Here is a 21973-nt window from a genome sequence, read left to right on the forward strand (position 1 = left end):
TAATCGTAGTCAAACAAGCCGGGTCAAACACAGGAAACAGATCGTATCACAGGAACAGGTATGAGCTGCAGATCAGACAGCAAAGACACAGTGCTGCTGAGGTGTTTAAATAAGGCAGCCTGTTGCCAATCACTGAAATCAGTCTGCACTATTTTAACCCCTAGGTGGCAGATCCATGACATTGCCCCCCCTTACGGGCAACCTCTGGGTGCCCAACAGGTCTCTCTTCTGTGGATGACTGCGAAAAAAGTCATTAACCAAGTCTCTGGCGTGCATATCCTGTTCAACCTCCCAAGAGTTATCCTCAGGGCCATAACCTTTCCACTTAACCAGGTACTGTACCTGATTCCTTCTCCTCCTACAGTCTATGATGGCCTCCACCTCGTACTCCTCTTCGCCATTGATGGTCACAGGTTCTGGTAGCCTGGATACTCTATCTGGAAAAGAGTCAGGGACTGCGGGTTTCAAGAGAGAAACATGGAAGACAGGATGTATCTTAAGTGAATCAGGTATTATTCATAAGCAACCTCATTAAGTTTCTTCTTGACTGGGAATGGTCCCACAAATTTAGGTGCCAGTTTCTTTGAGGGACATGCCAACCTGAGATTCATAGTAGACAGCCATACCTGGTCTCCCAGTTGGAGAATCAGTTCACCCCTTCTTTTCCTGTCAAAAGCGGTCTTGCTTGCTGCTTGTGCTTTGGTAACTGCTTCTTAAAGCAACTTATTGTTGCGGTTGAGGAAATCCTCTGTGTCTTGGACAGCAGGAACTGTGGTCTCTGGAATAAAGTCGGGCAAGAAGGATGAGTGAAAACCGTAATTTGCAAAGACTGACCTGTGGCAGAGTGAGTCGCATTATTGTAGGCGAACTCCGCCAGTGGTAGCAGCGATACCCAGTCATCCTGGACAAAAGTGGTGAAGCATCGGATATACTGCTCCAACATCTGATTGGTCCTTTCTGTCTGTCCATTGGTTTGGGGATGGTAGGTGGAGGACAAGGATCTTTCAATTTTAAGGGCTTCACACAGAGTTTTCCAGAAGCGGGAAGTGAACTGAACCCCCCGATCGGAGACAATGTTTATAGGGATGCCATGAAGCCTCACAATCTCTCTGATAAACACTTGAGCTGTCTCCATGGCCGAGGGAGTACTCTTCAGAAGCAAGAAATGGGCCATTTTGGACAATCGGTCCACTACCACGAAGATGGCTGTGCATCCTTCCGATGCGGGAAGTTCCACAACGAAATCCATGGCTATCATTCTCCACGGTCTGTCAGGGACTGGCAGTGGCCAAAGTAGACCCCAGGCTCAGTTCTTTGTACCCTTGCTCCATTTGCAGATTGCACAGGAATTCACGTGTCTCTTACAGGTTTCTTCCAGGTCCGGCCACCAGAATGTGCATTTCAGCAGATCAAGCATCTTGTGGACCCTGAAATGAGCTGCTAGGGGATGATCATGACACAAACCCAAAATGGTTATACATAAACATTCAGGCACAAATATCTTGCTTCCGTTAAACAGCAATCCTTCCCGGAGTGTCAGGGTGACCCCTGGAGGGCTAGGAACACCTGTCGAACCCTGGAGTGAAGCTAACCGGTGCGGAGTGAGTAGGATCTGGGATCCGGGGCATCATCCAGACCGGACATGGCTGCTGGGCTGATCTTTTGGATCGTCGCTCACAGAGCCGACGGTCAATTTGAATGGCCAGTGTGATAAGGGCCTCAAGGGTATTTGGGACTCCGACACGTGCCAATTCGTCTTTCAGACCTTCTGATAACCCCAAGTGGAACTGGTGTCGCAGGGCTGTGTCATTCCACTGTGTGTCTGCACTCCAGCGTCTAAAGTCTGTAACATAATATTCGGCCGTTCTGCGGCCTTGCTGGAGTGCAGGAGGGGCAGCCTCTGCTGTGGTGGTTCGTTGCGGGTCGTCGTATAATTCGGCCATCGCGCCGAAGAAGGTGGACATGGACTGTAACAATACATCGTTCTTCTCCAACATCCGATGAGCCCAGGACTGGGGCTCACCCTGAAGCAGTGATATGATGAATCTCACTTTGGTGGCTTCAAAGGGAGAAAGTTTGAGGTTGCAGGGCGAAGTACAGTTCACATGCGTTACGGAAGGATCGAAATTTTCCCCAGTCACCTGAAAATCTCTCTGGTGCTGGAACTCTGGGTTCAGGGGGCAGCATCACCACTGAGGTTGTTGCAGTGGCAGTCCCTGAGGCAGAAAGCGCAGTAGTGTTTGCTGGTGTAGCTAGCGTCTGTACATGTTCCAGTTGCGTATAACCCTCCTGTAGAGATTTGAGTGCTTGGGTAAGGGCTGCAAGGTGCTGACAGATGTCATCCATGGCTGACTTCCCACTTGCAGGCTCAGACATGGCTGTTTGATACTGTTACGTACCTGATGAGCCTGACGTGCAGTGTGAAGGCTTTCTCGTACAAACCTGGCTCAAGGGCCATCGGTGTTGCAACAGTGGCCACAAGAGCCTGGCGGTGTATGGGTGCCTGGTTCGTTTTTGGTCTTGTCAGTTCAGCTGTTGCAGTAGGAAACAGGAAGCAGGCTGGTAAGTGCAGAGCTGGGGAGACACTGAATACGTAGTCAGACAAGCCGGGTTTGGTAACAGACGATCAGATGTAGATATAGACGACAGGCAGAGAATGGTCAGGATACAGGCAAGGTTCGGCAACAGGATATCAAGCAGTGTAGGGCGGAGCGTGGTTACAAGGCAGGCCGGGGCCAGGATAACCGAGATCAATCATAGTCAAACAAGCCGGGTCAAACACAGGAAACAGATCGGATCACAGGAACAGGAAGTCACGGGAACAGGTATGAGCTGCAGATCAGACAGGAAAGACACAGTGCTGCTGAGGTGTTTAAATAAGGCAGCCTGTTGCCAATCACTGAAATCAGTCTGCACTATTTTAACCCCTAGGTGGCAGATCCATGACAGTTACAGTGTGTAGTGACAAGGCACAGTGCTTTCAGAGGAACTCTGTACTTTTATTGCTACACACAGTGTTATGGTTCTCTAAGTGGGGGAACTGCCTTAGTGTTAGACTTTCACATGTGGTTCCACGCCTGGTCCCAGGCATTGGTGAGCGCATACACATGAAAGTTACCCCCACGTGCAGGGCAAGTAGATCCCATCCACAAACAGCTATATAGTGTGGGCAAGTGTGGCGCTAGAAAAAAGATACTCTATATGTACGTTATTGGGCAAAGCCCCACAGAATGTCCATCTGAAAGGCAATATGCGCAATAAAGTGTGTTAATGAAACACAAAAATAATTGTGTTAGGACTGTTAGCTAACACTAGCAGAGGTAAGTATTGTGAAGTGATAATGAAGAAATAATAAAAAGGATAAAACAAAATGGATCCTACAGTAACTAACTGCAAATCCCAGAGTGGGGAGGAGTAGTTATGTATAAACCGTGAATCAATAATAATATGAAATTACACAACTTCATACAAAAAGTGCTAAGACACAAATAAGTGATGATAACATAAGGTGAATGGGTAGACCTAAAAATAGTGATTATGATATTGGTAATGTTAACTAAAAATACAGCACATCGCCACATAGATTATTGATATAACTGAAAGTCCGAAATGAACTTATAAATTACTGACGTAACCAAAAGTCCAACATGAATATGTGGGTAAGCATCTAGGAATGTAACTGGAACAAACGGCAACAACCGGGATTGGTAATGAGGGGCCCTTGAAACCGGGAATGGTGTCAACAAGATGAGGTATCCAACTTTTGTGTAGAAGGGATAGGCAAAAATACCCTTACCAGCAGTGATGGACTCCCAGCCAGCGGCTTGGGAGTCAAACAGGCTTGAGATAGAGCAGGGGAGGCAGCCCTTTATCCACAGTAGCTGGAGATGGTGGAAACCTGCAGCACTCACCAACCGAACCTTTCTGGTCTCACCGACTTCCGGCGTCCAAAGTATAGGAACAGGACTGTGCATCAGAGGTATGGCTCCATGTGGTAGGTATGGGTCCTCAAACGAATAAGGATCAAAAAGAAAAACCTTCCCATAGTGTAAATCAGCTTTTTTGAAAGCTTTATTAAAAAATATTGCGATAAAACATACACTGACGCATGAAATAAAGTCAGGTATAACAGGATGTAAAAAAGCGCTTAAATCCAATAGTGGCAAGACAGGCAAAACAATATATATCAACGAGAGGGGGAGGCTACTGAGCAGGAAGAGCTCAAGAGACTGAGTTAGGCAGAACTGCACTTTGGGAACTGTAGTCTAGAAGAGAGAGACTCTATTGTGATCAAGAGCTTTTGAACCTAATTTCCCAGAGGGAGATTGCGAAGAGGAGGAGACAGAGCTGCATTTTTTCAGGCTGTACAGGACACAGCTTCCTCTTGACATGGGGGAGCCCAGAGAGTGCACATCGCTTTCCAGGGTACATCACCACTGCTGCAAAACAGTGGCCTAAGCATGATCCAGAGTGTTGAGTCCAGGTGTGCCAACAGCCAAAGTCACCTGGAGGCAGAGGACTAATCGCTGTTTGTTACTAGATGGTGAGCTGCAATATAACTGGGACTGGTGAGCTGCTGCTCTGGGGATTTACTATCTGCTGCTAGAGACTGAGGAACTGACAGTCATCTAGTAGCTTTATTGCTGCCTGCAGGCTTGACTGGGCCCATTCTCACTTGCATCATATGCACAACTGGGCCCCAGCACTAGCCAGCTGAAGAGTTAGGACTAAAGACTGTCCCTTTATAGCTGCACACAGAGACTTTCACCTATTGCTAAGAGGTACCCCCAGTGGACATTGTACCATATTCTACTCTCCTAGAGTGCAATCTGGACTAGTTATAGTTTTACTATTAATATTTCAGTGACTGCTTATATGTACTGTTTATATGTAGTGTTTATTGCCGACTATGCTAATTCATAGGTTAATCCTAGTCTAGTGGTACAGAACTCTATTCTAAGTTACCTTGGCATTGTAGTAGTTATACTGTCTAGCAGACTGTGTCTGAACCTACCTTCTGTGTGTTCATTTATGCTCAAACCACTATTTATTCTAACCTGTTCCAATACCTTGAGTTCATTTATCACTAAACAGTGTTGTCTATTTCCAGGTGCTAATTCACAGCTGAGTTAAAGGTAATTATACTCATGTTCTTATAATTGCTTGCAGTATTTTTTATTCAAACAGGTGTGTCAGTGGGGCTGAGGGTGTTCTTCAAGCCGAGGTGCAGATCAGATAACCCAAATTACCAAGTGGCCCCCTTTAGGGGTAGCACTACACGTGGGGGCTCGTCCAGGATGTCTCTATTCTACAAGCAAGTTACTGAAACAACGAGCCAGAAGCAGCCAATATGGACCCTGCTGCTGCAATCCAGTGGTGGGCCGATATCTCTGAAGACACCTGGACTGAAGAGCAGATCTGTCAAGCGGTGACAGCACTCATTCCTGACCAGAAAGCATTCATAAAAGACTTGAAAACAGACCAAGTCACCTCGTGCACGTATGCACTACTAGAGTGGAGACTAAGGATTTCCGCATGTTTCCAAGGGGCCAGTCTCCAAACAACCCATGAAGCCGAAGCCTGCCTGACTGAAAGATTCAATCGCACTCTTCTGGATATGTTCAGGACACTCCCTGAAGAGAAGAAACAGCATTAAAGCCAATATATTTTAGCAGTCGAACATGCCTAGAACAGTACAGAGATTGATGCCACAGGGTACTTCCCCTATATGTTCATGTTCAGGAGGGAGGCCCGACTGCCAGCATTCAGCATATCCTCAGACCTAACTTTGATGACCTCCCATAGAGGATATGTGGACCGCTTAAGGAAGAGTCTGTAAGCAGCATATAGGAAAGCCCAGGCTGCCTCAGACACCCAGAGGCACCAAAACAAAAGAAACTTTGATCTAAAAGTAAGTGTGCAAGACCCACAACTCTGGGCACCCCTGGGAAGCACAAGCTAGCTGACCAGTGGAAGTCTCAGCCTTATGCCATCTATAAGCAGTTGCCTGGATTGCTGGTATACCAGATTCGCTCAGAAGGAAGAATGGGTCCATTAAAGACTAGGCTTCATATTCACCTCTTGCCACTAGTAGAAGCAGTCCGTGTGCCTCAACAACCAGATTCACGGCCTATCCAAACTGCCTCTCAAAGATCATATCCAGTGACCAGGTCTCATTCTTTGCCACCAGATGTAGATGAAGGGGAAAGCAGTAAGGAGGAAGATGTCTACATGGACTGGTTGTGGCCATCTATTATCAATTCTTATTACCAGAAGGACAGTGTGTGCTATATAAACTATAATACCAAAAGTATTGTGACACCTGCCTTTACACGCACATGAACTTTAATGGCATCCCAGTCTTAGTCTCTAGGGTTCAATATTAAGTTGGCCCACCCTTTGCAGCTATAGCAGCTTCAACTCTTCTGGGAAGGCTGTCCACAAGGTTTAGGAGTGTGTCTATGGGAATGTTTGACCATTCTTCCAGAAGCACATTTGTGAGCTCAGGCACTGATGTGGATGAGAAGACTTGGCTTGTAACCTCTGCTCTAATTCATTCTAAAGGTGTTCTGTTGGGTTGAGGTCAGGACTCTGTGCAGGTCAGTTAAGTTCCTCCAATCAAAACATGCTCATCCATGTCTTTATGGACCTTGCTTTGTGCACTGGTCCAAGTAATTTGGTGGAGGGGAATATGATGTGGGGTTGTTTTTCAGGGGTTAGGCTTGGTCCTTTAGTTCCAGTGAAGGGAACTCCTAAGGTATCAGCATACCAAGACATGTTGGACAATTTCATGCTCCCAACTTTGTGGGAACAGTTTGGTGATGGCCTCTTCCTGTTCCAACACACCAATGCACAAAGCAAGGTCCATAAACACATGGATGAGCATGTTTGCGTTGGAGGAACTTGATTGACCTACATAGAGTCCTGACCTCAACCCAATACAACACCTTTGGGATGAATTAGAGCGGAGGTTGCAAGCCAGGTCTTCTCATCCATATCAGTGCCTGACCTCACGAATGCGCTTCTGGAAGACTGGTCAAACATTCCCATAGACACACTCCTAAACCTTGTGGACAGCCTTCCCAGAAGAGTTGAAGCAGTTATAGCTGCAAAGGGTGGGCCAACTCGGGGGGAGAGCGTGACTAGATGTGATCGGGGCCAGACGTGTCTCTTCTGAGCTCCGGCTTTCCTCCTGAGTATTACCCCTTTATAGCCTTTCAAACCGACCCTATCCCGGATTATTACACCGGTGCAGGTAGCCGAGATCACAGAGAACAAGAAAATGCCATCCTCGACCTCCAAAAAACACAAGGAGAGCCGTCTGCCGCTGCCATGGGATCCGAGGCAGCTCTGTTCTCAGCGTGGTGGGGACGCTGGTCCCGCCCCCGCCATCTGTGTACCTGTGTCGTCCTCACAGCGTGCTGGGCAGCAGAGCACGAGGATGGAGCAGGTGTCAGGCAAAGCACACCGAACTCCGGAGCTATCCCCACCACCATCCCCTGAGTCGGAGGTGGATACTGCGGTGATAACTAAGCCGATCCTGGAAGCAATTGCGGCGTCCAAAGCTAAACTCATGGGGCGAATTGATTACCTGGCATCTGAGTGTAATCTCATCAGGCACGATCTGGACAAGATCAGAGGCAGACTCACCACGGCCGTGGACCGCATCTCTGAGGTGGAGGATGCCAGGGCTCCCAGTTGTCAGAGCTCAGGGATATGGTAAGATCGCTTCAACATCGTGCTGATAATACAGAAAATAGGCAGAGGAGAAATAATGTACGGGTGGTGGGATTACCTGAAGGTGCAGAAGGGGCTAACCCAATCCTGTTTGCGGAACAGTTCTTCAAAACCCTGCTTTCCCTGGAAAATCTCCCGCCCACGTATGTCGTGGAGAGGGCACACCGGGTCCCCACTGGCGCATGACCCCCAGGTTCTCTGCCACAGCCCTTCCTAGTTAGGTTTCTAAACCACAGAGACCGTGACATGCTCCTGGCTGAAGCAAGAAAGCATCAAGATTTAAAATTTGAAAATGCTTGCATCATGCTTTTTCCTGGCTTCTCTGCTGAAACACAGAGAAAACACTGCTCCTTCACGGATGTGAGGAGAAGGTTCAGGGAAAAGGAAATAAAGTACAGTATGTTGTATCCTAGTCTTTTTCGGGTCCAATACAAGGGCTCAGTCAAGTTCTTTGATACCCAGCAAGATGCCTGTGATTGGTTGGATAGTGACCCCTGATACCACCTTGGTGCTCACTTTTCCTGAGATGAGGCCTGTTTTGTTTTCTCACTGTTTTACTGCACGTGGAACTCTCCTTTCCTGTTTGAGTCAATACTAAGTATGGAGCGGTTGGCACTGCAAATTACTGACTTGCACTCCTTTTCTCCTGCTATGCATGTCAACCCTGCGGTTTGAAGGTTGCACCGTTTTATGTTGTTCGACGAGGAGTCACGAGTCTTTCATCAAACTATGCCGAACTTTCGATACCAATGGTTGGAGTTTTCCACTTTTTTCTGTTTTTTTGGGAACAAGCTGCATACTGGACGATTTTTGGGGGGGTTAACCATCCAGCTCATAAATTTTTCTATATGTTTCACACCAATTACTACTCTAACTCATCCTGCATATCATAAGTTCTGTTGTCAGCCGTGTCAGGTGATAATGGGTATATGTGTGGTCTCTTACTTTGAATTTCACTGATGGCTAGCAGGCTCAAGGTAGTGTCTTGGAATGTGAGGGGTTTGAATAATAAATTTAAAAGGATGGCTGTTTTTTTTTTAGTATCTTAAAAAGGTAAGGCCACATGTCATCCTCCTGCAGAAAACCCACCTGGACGGGAGTAAAATTATGTCCCTACGCAAACCCTGGATTTAAAGGGCCTTTCACTCTACGTACTCCACCTATGCAAGGGGGGTCTCCATCATGATTAGTAAAGCTGTCCCTTGCACCATACACCGGGTGTTCTCTGACCCGGGAGGTCGATATGTGGCTGTGGTACTGGACGTCTTTCATTGTAAAATGTTGATGGTGAATATATACATACCTCCTCCTATCCAAGTACCAGTGCTTTATGATTTAATGGTGAAATTGGCCCCTTTTGCTAGTCTACCTATGCTACTCGTGGGGGATTTTAATGCCATTCTAGACCCCACACTAGACTCCTCTAATCCTAATAGGCCTGCCTCGGCTGACCTTTGGATGTCTATGTCTGGTCTCTCTGAGCTATGGTGCTGGAAGCACCCTAATGTTAAGTCTTATTCTCATTTATCTGCCACCCATAGATTCTCAGCTAGAATTGACTTGGCGTTTGGCAATCCTCCTCTGTTAATGTATGATCATGATTCTGAATATTTGGCAGGGGGGAACGTCTGACCGCTGTCCTCTGTCGGTTACCCTGACTCCCCAGGCTGGGGGAAGGAGGGGTGGCTGGAGGTTGTCACCAGACTGGTTGCAGGATGACCAGGTGACCTCCCAGATGCAGCTTTCTATTATGACTTACTGGTCTACAAACGTTGGCACGGAAGAGCTGGTATTAGTGTGGGATGCATTTAAAGCTGTGGCGAGGGGAGAATGTATTTCTGTAATTAAAGTGGCTAGGAAAGATCAGGAAGCAGAGTGCGAGATTCTTCTGGCCAAAGAAAGAGAGTGTGCCAGTGAACACGCAGACTCTCCATCAGAGACCACCTATGCATCTCTGCTGGAGACACGGCGACTTTTGTCAGTGCACTTCTCCGATCTGGCCTGAAGCTCAAGGGGTCAAAAACGGCAAACTACTGGCCCTTTTGGCGGCATATCAAACAACGCCTGTCAGTATCCCTGTTATTAAAAAAACTGGGGGGTCCCTAGACACAGACCCTGCCGAAATTCTAGAGGAATGTGTGCTTTACTACACTGCTCTCTATTCCCCTATACTGTCATATGACATCAATGAACTAGACAAGTTATTGAATTACATTATCAGACTCAGACATTACCCTTCTGAATGCTGATACATCGGCTCTAGAAATAGAAGTGGCTTTTCCGCCCAATAAATACCCGGGCCCGGATGGATTTCCAGAAGACTACTATAAACACTACATGGAACAACTTGCCCTGCGACTCAGCATACTTTTTGGTCATTGCCTTGAAAATGGGGTCCTCCCGTCATCAATGCTGGAGGCATATATGGTGCTCCTATTGAAGCCGGGTAAGGATCCGCAAGAGTGTTCCTCCTATCGCCCCATAGCGTTACTCAGTACGGATCTGAAGATCCTAACTAAGGTGTTGGCAAGGTCATTCCTTCATTGGTGGACATTGACCAGATGGGATTTATGCCCAGGAAGTCCACAGATACTAACTTACAGAGATTATTTACTCATTTACAACTAGATACCCCAGAAGTCCCTGAGAAAGTCATAGTTTATATAGACATAGAAAAAGCCAGGCTAATTTCCGGCGATGGGTCACTTTATTGTATAGCGGCCCTCGGACAGAAATTCGGTTTGGGCACTCGGTTTCTGATCTTTTCGATATCGGTAGGGGTACTAGGCAAGGATGTCCGCTATCCCCCTTCCTGTTTTCCCTAATGATGGAGCCTATGGTGAGAGCGATACGTCAATCTAGTGCAGTGGGTGGGATCCAGGTGGGAACTATATGGGAAAGCCTTGCACTATATGCTGATGACTTGCTCCTTTTCCTCCAAGACCCAGGACTGTCCCTTCAAGCGGCCCTGCAAATACTCTACCAGTTTGCCTCCTACTCGGGTCTTCGGGTGAACTGGAGCAAGTCTTCCATATTACCACTGGGTTCAGAGGCCCTGAGTGCAGCGGACAAAAATCTTCTGCTGCGATGGGTTTCTTCTATTACCTACAGTGAGGAGAACAAGTATTTGATGAACTGCTGATTTGCAGGTTTTCCTACTTACAAAGCATGTAGAGGTCTGTAATTTTTATCATAGGTACTCTTCAACTGTGAGAGACGGAATCTAAAACAAAAATCCAGAAAATCACATTGTATGATTTTTAAGTAATTCATTTGCATTTTATTGCATGACATAAGTATTTGATACATCAGAAAAGCAGAACTTAATATTTGGTACAGAAACGATTTTCTATTGGGTTCAGGTCTGGAGACTGGCTAGGCCACTCCAGAACCTTGAGATGCTTCTTACGGAGGCACTCCTTAGTTTCCCTGGCTGTGTGTTTCGGGTCGTTGTCATGCTGGAAGACCCAGCCACAACTCATCTTCAGTGCTCTTACTGAAGGAAGAAGGTTCTTGGCCAAGATCTTGCGATACATGGCCCCATCCATCCTCCCCTCAATACGGTGCTGTATTTCTGTCCCCTTTGCAGAAAAGCAGCCCCAAAGAATGATGTTTCCACCTCAATGCTTCACAGTTGGGATGGTGTTCTTGGGGTTGTACTCATCCTTCTTCTTCCTCCAAACATGGCGAGTGGAGTTTAGACCAAAAAGCTCTATTTTTGTCTTATCAGACCAAATGACCTTCTCCCATTCCTCCTCTGGATCATCCAGATGGTCATTGGCAAACTTCAGATGGGCCTGGACATGCGCTGGCTTGAGCAGGGGGACCTTGCGTGCGCTGCAGGATTTTAATCCATGACGGCGTAGTGTGTTACTAATGGTTTTCTTTGAGACTGTGGTCCCAGCTCTCTTCAGGTCATTGACCAGGTCCTGCCGTGTAGTTCTGGGCTGATCCTTCACCTTCCTCATGATCAGGGGGGGTTAGCACGGCCAGATTGGCAGAAGTATTACCTGGCTGGTCAGATGGTTTTTGCTAAATGCTGGCTGTTAGCGGATGATGGGGATTCTGCCACAGTCCTAGAAGCAGCGCAGTTAGGATCCTATGAGAGTTTTCGCTTGGCTTTATACAGAGGCCAAAGAGAGACAAACATTCTGTACATATAGTAGCTGTAGCCAGGTGCTTGGCTATGAATGGAGAGTGAGAGAAACACTGGCTGCAGCTGGTCTCTGTAGCTGTTGCCCTGCAGTGCTGAACTGGTTAACATGTAGGCAGTTTGCCTACAGGTGCATTAGTTAGTGACTGGCCCAGGCTGAGGGGGGAAAGAGTTAATGTGTGTGCTACAGTTCCCAGGCTTTTTGGATCTAGCCTACTCACCAGTAATATAAATATGGGGGAAGGCTGGGTTCGGGACCTTTTTGGGGCTCTTTCTCAGAGGTTCGAATGGGCCACATCAGAAGATATATACCGTATATACCGTAGCTGCTGTGCCTTGCAGTCTGTCAGAGGCACCTGGGTTGCAGAGAGCATCCTAGACCTGGAGAACGCCAAAATTGATTACTACCTTTTGGAGGTACACCTGGGGATGCAGTTAGAGGTAGTTAGTTATTACCTGGATGGTCAGATGGTTTTTGATAGACGCTGGCTGTTAGCTGATGATGGGGATTCTGCCACAGTCCTAGAAGCAGTGCAGTTAGGATCCCATGAGAGTTTACACTTTGGCTTTATACAGAGGACCGAAATCAAATTTACTGTTAACTGTGTTAATGGAAGCGACCATAAAAGCTTGGGAAGTAGCTATGAATTTGTCTTCCCCCAGCTTTGTGTTACATCCTCTGCTCCATTATGGATGAATCCTAACCTACCCCATTTCTACTCCCTGCCTGACCCCATAATTTGGGCTAGTAGAGGTGTTAAGGTGCTAGGGGACATTACAAGGGAGGGTGAACTCATAACGTTTTGTCAACTAAAGGCAAGACATGACCTTCCTAACTCATATATTTTTTTCAAAACATACAATTGCGACATGCATTACAGATACAATTCTCCACCTGGAGGGTAGAGGTGTTACCCTCTGCCCTCGAAGATTTGTTAGCTCATGAAGAACTTTGTTAGCTCATGAAGAACTAGTTAAACCTTTATCAGTTACATACAAATCATTCTTCAAAAAACCACCACCGGCGGTAACCAGATGTCGGGAACGGTGGGTGGCAGAAATTCCGTAAATTCAAGGAGAGGACTGGGAAGATATGTGTGACCACCCTTTCAAACATAAAGTGTCAGCTAGAGACCATCTGATACAGTTTAAGTTCCTACATAGGATTTATTACACGCCGACCAGGCTAGCACGTATTTACCCTTCTGCCACAGATGAATGTGCTCGTTCTCACCAGCGAACGCAGGCATGTTTTTTGGAGCTGCTCGCAGATCCGGAGTTTCTGGTCTGCGATCATCTCCTGCTTATCTGAGGTTCTCAGTGTTCCAATCCCTATGAATCAAAAAGTTTGTCTCCTAGGTTTGGTGGAAGAAATTGTCCCTTCTCTAGCACATCACACCTTACAAAATATAGAGTTGTTTTATGGTAGGAATGCCATTTTATTGCATTGGAAGTAACCAAGTGCTCCTACTGTGTCATACTGGAAGGGCCTGATGAACTCTGTAATCCATCTATACAAAGCCACATATGTCTCGAGGGGCTGTACGAATTTTTTTTACAAAGTATGGCAGGCATGGCTAGACCCCTCTACTACTGTGGGATGACTTGCCTTTTTCAACTAGAGGATTACACAGTCAGGTGGTGGTAATTATTATTAACGCTACAAATGTTTGGAGATCTATGTGTGCCCAGTTATTCTACAAGGCTATATCCTAAATTCAAATGAACAAGAGACATTATAAGAACATTGTTGCGGTTGATGGATTTTAGTTATCTCTTGAATTTGAGTGGATGGTTGGGGTTGGGGAAATGTTTTGTTGCTCCTTGAGTTAGTTGAATTATGTTAGGTCTATTTTAGGCCTTGTGAGGCCTATGGGACAGCAAGGTATGTTGCCTTCTCTGTTCCCAGTGTTTCTGTTCTGTACAGCATGAAAAAATTGAATAAACAGAATTTTCAAAAAGGGTGGGCAACTCAATATTGAACCCTACGGACTAAGACTGGGATTCCTTTAAAGTTTATGTGCGTATAAAGGCAGGTGTCCCAATACTTTTGGTAATATAGTGTATCTTAGTGTAGACATAGAAATATCAATAACGCTGACATAAAATCTTCTGCGTGTTAATTTATGCTCAAATTACCATTTATTCTAATCTGTGCCAATACATTGAGATTATTTTTCACTAAAGAGTCTTGTGTCTAGTTCCTGCTGTTAATTCACAGCCGAGTTAAAAGTATCTATACTCAAGCTCTTATAAGCGCTTGCAGTAACTTTCAATCAGTCAGGTGTGTCAGAGAGGCTGATCTTGGAGTGGAGGTGCAGAACAGAGAACCCAAATTAAAGTGGCCACCTCAGGGGGTAGCACTACATAATATACAGTAATCAAATTCATCCTGATGATTGCTTATAATCTTCAATACAGCACCAGCGTTTACTGCAAACCACAGAATAAGTGCACAATGATTTATTTAATGTAAAATGGTGGGTGGGCAACGTTCACAAGAGCTTACAGTTCAAAGCTTCATAAATTTAGTATAAACCGACTTTAGAATGCCATTTTTTTTGTATTGCGTGTTAAATTGCCTTGCCATCGAGGCATTGCGTGCTCCCTAAAAGTATTACTGCTGAAAGTCAATCACCAGCAAGAGACACCTCAGTCATCTAGACAGGACCATGTGCAAACCCGCATAGCAAGTTGTTGGCAGCGATAGGATCTCCAACATCACATCAGGTTAACTTGAGTTTGACTAACTGCAGTGAAAGGCATCTTAATATAAACACATTCCTAACTCAGTTGCTTTTCACTGCACTCGGCATTAGAGTCAAACATTGGAATGACTCAGCTGTTTATTCAAGAACCCTTAAAGAAGAAGAAGAAATAATTATATAGCATATACAACTGCTAAACAAGCATCATTACTTTATTTAATGTTATTAAAATCTACCTTTCCATTTCAATCTGCAGCACTATAATTTTCTTTAAAATTCAGTGTAAGAGGGAAACATAGAGGGAGAACACCTCCAAAAGTGTCATTTCCTGCTTGTATTAAAAATTCTGCACTAGTCAGCTTCTAGGCATCCTCTGCAACAAAAAATTTCATTTTTGGTGATGTCTGCATCCTCTTCTCATCAGAACACTGAGAGTGCAGCAGTTGATTATAATGAACCAGTCACTTTTATTCAGAACCAGTATCCAAAGAACATGCTCAAAGAACTATTCATTTAGAGCAGAAAAAGGAAGGAATCTGTAACAAAATGTATTATCACTGATCACCCAGAGGGGATTGTTTGTTTGTTTTTTCAGCAAAAGTGGGGTTAATCTGGCCATACATGAGTCAAATTCTTTTCATTTAGCCAGTGGGTTCAATGAAAAAAACAGACCCGATTCCCCCATCCACACATTCAATGGGGATGGAGGAATCCTCCCTGCTGTGTCTTTGTATTCTGACAGTGGAACTTTCCTTCTCTCAGAATATAATGATCAGCACTGCTGATTGGCTGCCAGCAATGATTGAACGGAAATTATTGAGCAGGACCATTCGTGAGAAGTCGAATGATAAATCGACGTCTCATGAACAGGAATGGCCATAAATTGATCAAAATTCAGCTAGTCCCTGCTGAACCAGCTAAATTTCGATACATGTATGGTCAGCTTTATCTTTAAGGGTGCATTCACTCCTGAGCAATTTGAAGTGTGATTTGAAGCTTCACCAGAAGTGCTTCAGTGTTCGATTCCATTATATTCATGGGTACCTGTTCCCACCTAGGATAGTGTTGCTTGAAGCCCACCTGTTTTAGTCCCAATGGACTTCAGTGGAAGCACCTGAAAAACATGCATAAGAATACTCTAAGAACAACCAAAGATGGTCGGATCAAGTGTGAAATTTGCAGCAGTACATAGTAAGACTGAGAGAAGCAGTGTGGAGTATACAGTGGGGAAAATAATTATTTGATCCCCTGCAGATTTTGTAAGTTTGCCCACTTACAAGGAAATGAAGGGTCTATCATTTTTATCATAGGTGTAGTTTTAATAACAGAGACAAAATATCAACCAAAAATCCAGAAAAAAACACATGATACAAATGTTATAAATTGAGTTGCAGTTCAGTGAATAAAATAAGTATTTGATCCCCAAGAAAAACATGACTTAGTCCTTGGTAAAGAAACCCTTTTGGTTGGCAAGCACAGAGGTAAAACGTTTCTTGTAGTTGGTTATCAGGTTTGCACACATCTCAGGAGGGATTTTGGTCAACTATTCTTTACAAATCCTCTCTAAATCCTTAAGGTTTCTTGGCTGTTGCTTGGTAACTCAAAGATTCTGCTCCCTCCATACATTTTCTATAGGATTAAGGTCTGGAGATTGGCTAGGTTACTCCATGACCTTAATGTGTTTCTTCTTGAGCCACTCCTTCCTTGCCTTGGTGGTATGTTTTGGGTTATTATCATGCTGCAAGACGCATCCACGACCCATCTTCAGTGTTCTGGTTGAGGGAAGAAGGTTCTCATCCAAGATTTTACAATACATGGCTTCGTCCCTTGGTCCCTCAATGCGGCAAAGTCAGCCTGTACCTTTAGCAGAGAAACAGCCCCAAAGTATAATGTTTCCACCTCTGTGTTTGACTAAAGGGATGGTGTTCTTTGGTTCATAGTCAGCATTTTTCTTCCTAAAAACACGGCTAGTCAAGTTAATGCCCAAGAGCTCAATTTTGGTCTCATCTGACCATTTTCTCCCAATCCTTCTCGGAATCATTTAGGTGTTCATTGGCAAACTTCAGATGGGTCTGTACATGTACCTTCTTGAGGGTGCTGTAGGGTTTCAATCTTTGGTGGCGTATTGTGTTACCAGTGGATTGTTTCGTGACTGTGGTCCCAACTGCCTTGAGATCATTCACAAGCTCCGTGTAGTTCTGGGCTGGGCTATCATGATCATCCTTACCCCATGGAGCTCCAGACCGAGGGTGATTGATGGTTATTTTGTATTTCTTCCATTTGCGACAAATTGCTCCAACAGTTGTCTCCTTCTCACCAAGCTGATGGTCTCACCAAGCTGATGGTCTTCTAGCCTATTCCAGCTTTGTGCGGGTCTACAATCTTGTCCCTGATGTCCTTTGACAGCTCTTGCCCATAATGGTAAGGTTTGAATGGAAGAAAGATTCTGTGGACAGGTATCTTTTATACACTTAACAAGTTGTCGTTAGCAGCACCTTTTTAAATTGACAGGACTACAAGAGCACAGACCGTATAGTAGCCAGCCTGTGGAAGCCAGAATTATTGTTGGTTGATAGGGGAACAAATACTTATTTTTCTAACTGAACTGAAACTCAATTTATAACATTTGTATCATGTGTTTTTTTTCTGGATTATCTCTATCATTTAAAATACACCTATGATAACAATTATAGACCCCTGATTTCTTTGTAAGTTGTCAAACTTACAAAATCTGCAGGGGATCAATTAATTATTTTTACCACTGTATAAGGTGCACCATAATATATTTATCCAACACATCTGTAAGATGTCGTGAATGCACAATCTTTATTAATTGTACAAAAATATATTGCATTTTATTTTTATCTACAGATTATGATCTCTCTGCATATGATATAATAGAATACGCAATGCCAGTGATTGGACCAGCAATTGTAATTTGCATTTTGCTGTGCTTTGTCTGTGGTTTAATGTAAGTAAACCATATTGTAATTCATTAGAAGAGGAAAGAAATCAATATGTTAATGTTTTTCCAATGAAAAATACCAATGTTGTTAGTTTTTCCAGTAGATTTCAATCTGGTAAGTTGGCAGCACTGGCCCCCGATAGCAGTAAGAACCCTACATTGGCTATAACCCATCCCTTCTCCAGTTTTTCGGCTTGTCATGCCCTTTATTATGTTTGTCACTTGCTTAAAGTGTTACTAAATCCACAACAGTAAAATCAGTCTGTATATGCAGTAAAGCATGCTTGTTATACCCACTGTGGAACCTAAGGGGTTAATCCTCTGTGTAAAAAGGTTGTTTGAGCCTGTCTTCTCTGATCCTTCCGTCTCCAACTCATCTTCATATAGTACAGAGGGTAGTAGACAAGCTGCACATGCTCAGTTGTGTGTTTTGCTGGAGGTTTTTTTTCTTGGGAGAGTGCATGTGATCAGCACAGGGCCAATAAGCACTCTCCAGACAGAGGGTCTGGGGTCCTACAGTCTTATACGACAGTGAGAGCAGTATGAAAATGCCTCCTACAAGCTTTAACCAGGCACTGATAGAAGTCACAAGACTGCTATATACTGCTGATGAGAAAAGTTGTTTAGCAGTTTATATTTACTAAAACTATTGCATTTCCATGTACTGTGGGAGACCATATATAGTAAATGCAAGGTCCTGAGTTTAGTAACACTTTAACTAATTCCCCTCTACAGCATTTTTTCATTTTTTGTTAAAATCTGCATTTTTGACTCTATAATTACCTAAAACTTCAGAATATTATATATTTTCTGACAACAGAGGCCTTGTATATTTTCTATATATTTTGCACACAAACACAATTGAATTCTATTTTTTATTTTCGTAATAAAAGATGAGCTAGTGTATAGTAAATACCAAATATTTCAACAACTAAATATTTGATCAAGGGTGCCTGTGACTATCACACTCCACACACAGGCATCCAGGAAAAAATAAGAGGCGCTTAGATATAATGTGCTAGTGCCTTTAACACAGTGATGGTGTGACCCTCTATATGTGTTCTATACACTATCTCAAAGTTATCTGATCTCACTCTGAACAAATCTATAACTATATATGATAAGCGTACATATCATAACCCTATAAGTGTGCAAGTGTCCTTAACACAGTGATGGTGTGACCCTCTAGATATATATTTCAACACTCACACTATGATATGTACGCTTATCATATATAGTTATAGATTTGTTCAGAGTGAGGTGGAGGTGTTTTGATTTGAAGGGCGGTTTATCAATCTAAAATACCTGATTATACCAAATATTTCAAGCCTCAAAACTGTGTGCTCATACAAATGGTGAAAAATTATGGTATCCATATTTATCAATAGGTAATGCTTTACAGCTTATTAGTAGAGTAAACTGTAATTGGTGGTCCTAGAATTATTTCTATCATTCTGATGTTTGTGGTGATATATAAAATGTATGGTGCTATTGCAGTCTACATACAGGTGTGCATCCTGTGTGCGGGTGCATGCAGGGTGACAAGGTTACTTTCTTTTTCAACTTTTTTTTTTTTTCATTTAACTTTAATGCTATCACAAGGGGGCTAACAAGCCCCCTATGTGATAGCATTGGGCAAATGACAGGTCTTATTTATGGAGACATTGAGAGTCTATTAGACCCCCAATGTCTCCCCTACACTCCACACTGCAGCTAATCAAAAAACAGATCATGCTTCATTAGTTGCTTCTCAGGGCAGAAGCAGCCAGGGAATGACCACAAACACTAATGCCCCGTACACACGGTCGGATTTTCCGATGGACAATGTCCGATCGGAGCGTGTTGTCGGAAATTCCGACCGTGTGTGGGCGCCATCGGACATTTTCCATCGGATTTTCCGACACACAAAGTTGGACAGCAGGAGATAAAATTTTCCGACAACAAAATCCGATCGCGTCAATTCCGACCGTGTGTGGCCTGTTCCGACGCACAAAGTGCCACGCATGCTCAGAAGAAATTCCGACACGGGACAGCTCGTTCTGGTAAACGTAGCGTTCGGAATGGATACAGCACTTTCGTCACGCTGCAATGTTCAAAATGGTTTAATACAGCGCACTCTCTTCTTCTTTATAATGTGACAAGAATTAAGTAGTTTTGCTGCTCATATTCACACAGACTTCTCACAAACTTATTTCGTTACTATTTCCCTCAATATATTTTGATTTCTCACATCTGACAACAAAATTTTTTTTTTTTTTGGACTTTAATGTAGATTCTTTTTTTGTGTTTCTCTTTTTTATTTATTTTTTTTTTTTTGGTGATTTTGATTTGTATTCCCGAAAATGTTTGTGTGTGTTTTTGGTGACAAGTTCCCACAACACCACTAATATGTTGTTCTATTTAATCTGTAGGAGATTGTTTGGTGTTGTTGTCCCTTGTTAATTTCACATTGTACTTTAGAAATGTACCTGAATCGTCACCAACAAACTGTCCTTTTTGGATGAAAACACACACAGGAGAGTAGAATTTACCCAAAAAAATTTTATTAAGGGCTCACAACTAAACAAAGAGGGAGGCAACGCTGGAGAAACTGCAGAAGTGGGCGAAACCTTGGACCCCCGGGGCAGACATCAACTATTTAAAAGCAAAATTGGTGGCCTGAGGAGTCCATATCATAAGGGAGGGCAGTCTGGTCCAGAAGTCCCAGAGATCCGGAAAGCAGCAGATGACATCTGTGTCCCCAGGCTGTGGTCATACGAGAGACTGCATCTTCTGTCAGACCAGACTGAACCCAGGGTCATCACTCTCAGGTCTTCCTTCCACGCTTCCTTACAGGCTTTGGCTGTGGTGGTGGAGTTGTGGCAGCAGGAGGAGGAGGAGGAGGAGGATCGTCCCTCTCAATGACATCCGTCTTGTGTGTCAGTTCCCCACTCTCCCCCTTACGAAGGACTTTATAAATCAGGTCCTCAGAGATCTTGCGTTGACCCTCCTGCATGCCCTGCAATTTTGTGGCAGCCATGCAGGCAAAGGCCTCTTCAGGACTGGGGAAGGCTCGGAGGGACGCCGAAGCCTCCTGGATCAGCCTGTACGCTGAATCCTGCACGGGACTCGGAGTGGCCTTCCTGGCTCGTTTATATGGGAGGCGGAGGGAAGGGACCTGAGACTCAGTCAGGCTGCGACTTGTCCCAGGCTTCTCTTGGCTGCCACTTAGCCCCGCCTCCTCCTGGCTGCCACTAATCCCCGCCTCCTCCTGGCTGACACTAATAATCCCCGCCTCCTCCTGACTGCCACATTCCACAGCCTCCTCCTGGCTGAGGTCTTCCTGTGTATGAAAAAGGGACATAGTTTTAGTTTTTTATTCATCAATCACACACAATTTTCACCTCCTGACTGCTGCAAATTGAATGTTAACAAATATAACAGACTATCCTTCTGAGCCCAGCAGTTTTCATTCTTTTCCCAATTTTGGGTGCCCACTACTGTCTATTGATATGTAAAGCACTTTTTTTAATCAGCAATTAGTGATCAATAATAACATCTAATAAACATCATTTATTTATTGACCAGAAATCTGTAGAAGAATGCTATACCTGACTCCAGCTGGGCTCCTCCACTTCTTCCTGGCTGGAAGGGCCAGGTTGGACATCAGAAGCCTCAGCTGGTATGGAAGGAAGTGTGGAAGGAAGAGTAGAGAGGGATTCCCTGACTTCAGTGTGGTCTGACAGAAATCGCAGTCTCTCATAGTACCACAGCCTGGGGACATAAACGTCATCTGCTGCAGCTCCGGACCTCTGGGAATCTGTGACCTTCTTGCGCTCCCTAAGATAAGTGCTCCTCAGGCCACCAATTTTAGCTTTCAAATAAGGGATGGTTGCTGTGGGGACCACCGGCTTCACCAACTCCAGCAGTTTCTCCAGCGCTGCCTGTCTCTTCTGTTTGTGATTATAGTGGGGGTGTCTCACTTGCCACAGACAGGGCAGCTCCCTGTACTTGTCTATGAACAGGGGCAGGAAATTGTGGTCGTTGAACCCATCCATTTTCTCTGTAAGACACAACACAAGACAAAGCCTAATGTCAGGCCAAACTCCCCTAATCTTGTTACAATATAGGCTTCCATTTTGAAGCAGTATAGGCCCAAGTTTAGATCCTACCTTCGTTAGCACGATCGGCGTCTCCGATGCTCCTTCCTCCGCTCACAGATCGTACGTAAGACTCGTGCGTTACGATTTATACACACTGCGCATGCGTATAAATCCGCCCACCCCTGACGTTCTTTCTAGTCTATTCCCCGCCCCTTTTCGTTCGGCGCAGTGGGGGAAGAGCACATGGCGGATAGACAGCAGGATCGTGCTAATTGTAGCAACGAGGAGGAGGAGGAGGAAAGGCTGGAGCCTGAAACGTCCCGATCCA

General features: G+C 44.6%; 1 protein-coding gene across 5 annotated transcripts in view; it reads left to right on the forward strand.

Annotated features, from left to right (window-relative positions):
• Positions 1-21973, forward strand: part of LOC141148905 (uncharacterized) — a 143473-nt gene that overhangs the window by 97555 nt on the left and 23945 nt on the right. For all 5 annotated transcript variants that reach the window (XM_073636759.1, XM_073636757.1, XM_073636760.1 and 2 more), the window contains one exon: positions 17470-17569. In XM_073636759.1, the coding sequence (XP_073492860.1) occupies positions 17470-17569 (100 nt within the window). The remainder of the gene's footprint in view (positions 1-17469; positions 17570-21973) is intronic.

This window comes from Aquarana catesbeiana, linkage group LG06 (genome assembly GCF_042186555.1).
Source record: "Aquarana catesbeiana isolate 2022-GZ linkage group LG06, ASM4218655v1, whole genome shotgun sequence".
Lineage (NCBI taxonomy): Eukaryota > Metazoa > Chordata > Amphibia > Anura > Ranidae > Aquarana > Aquarana catesbeiana.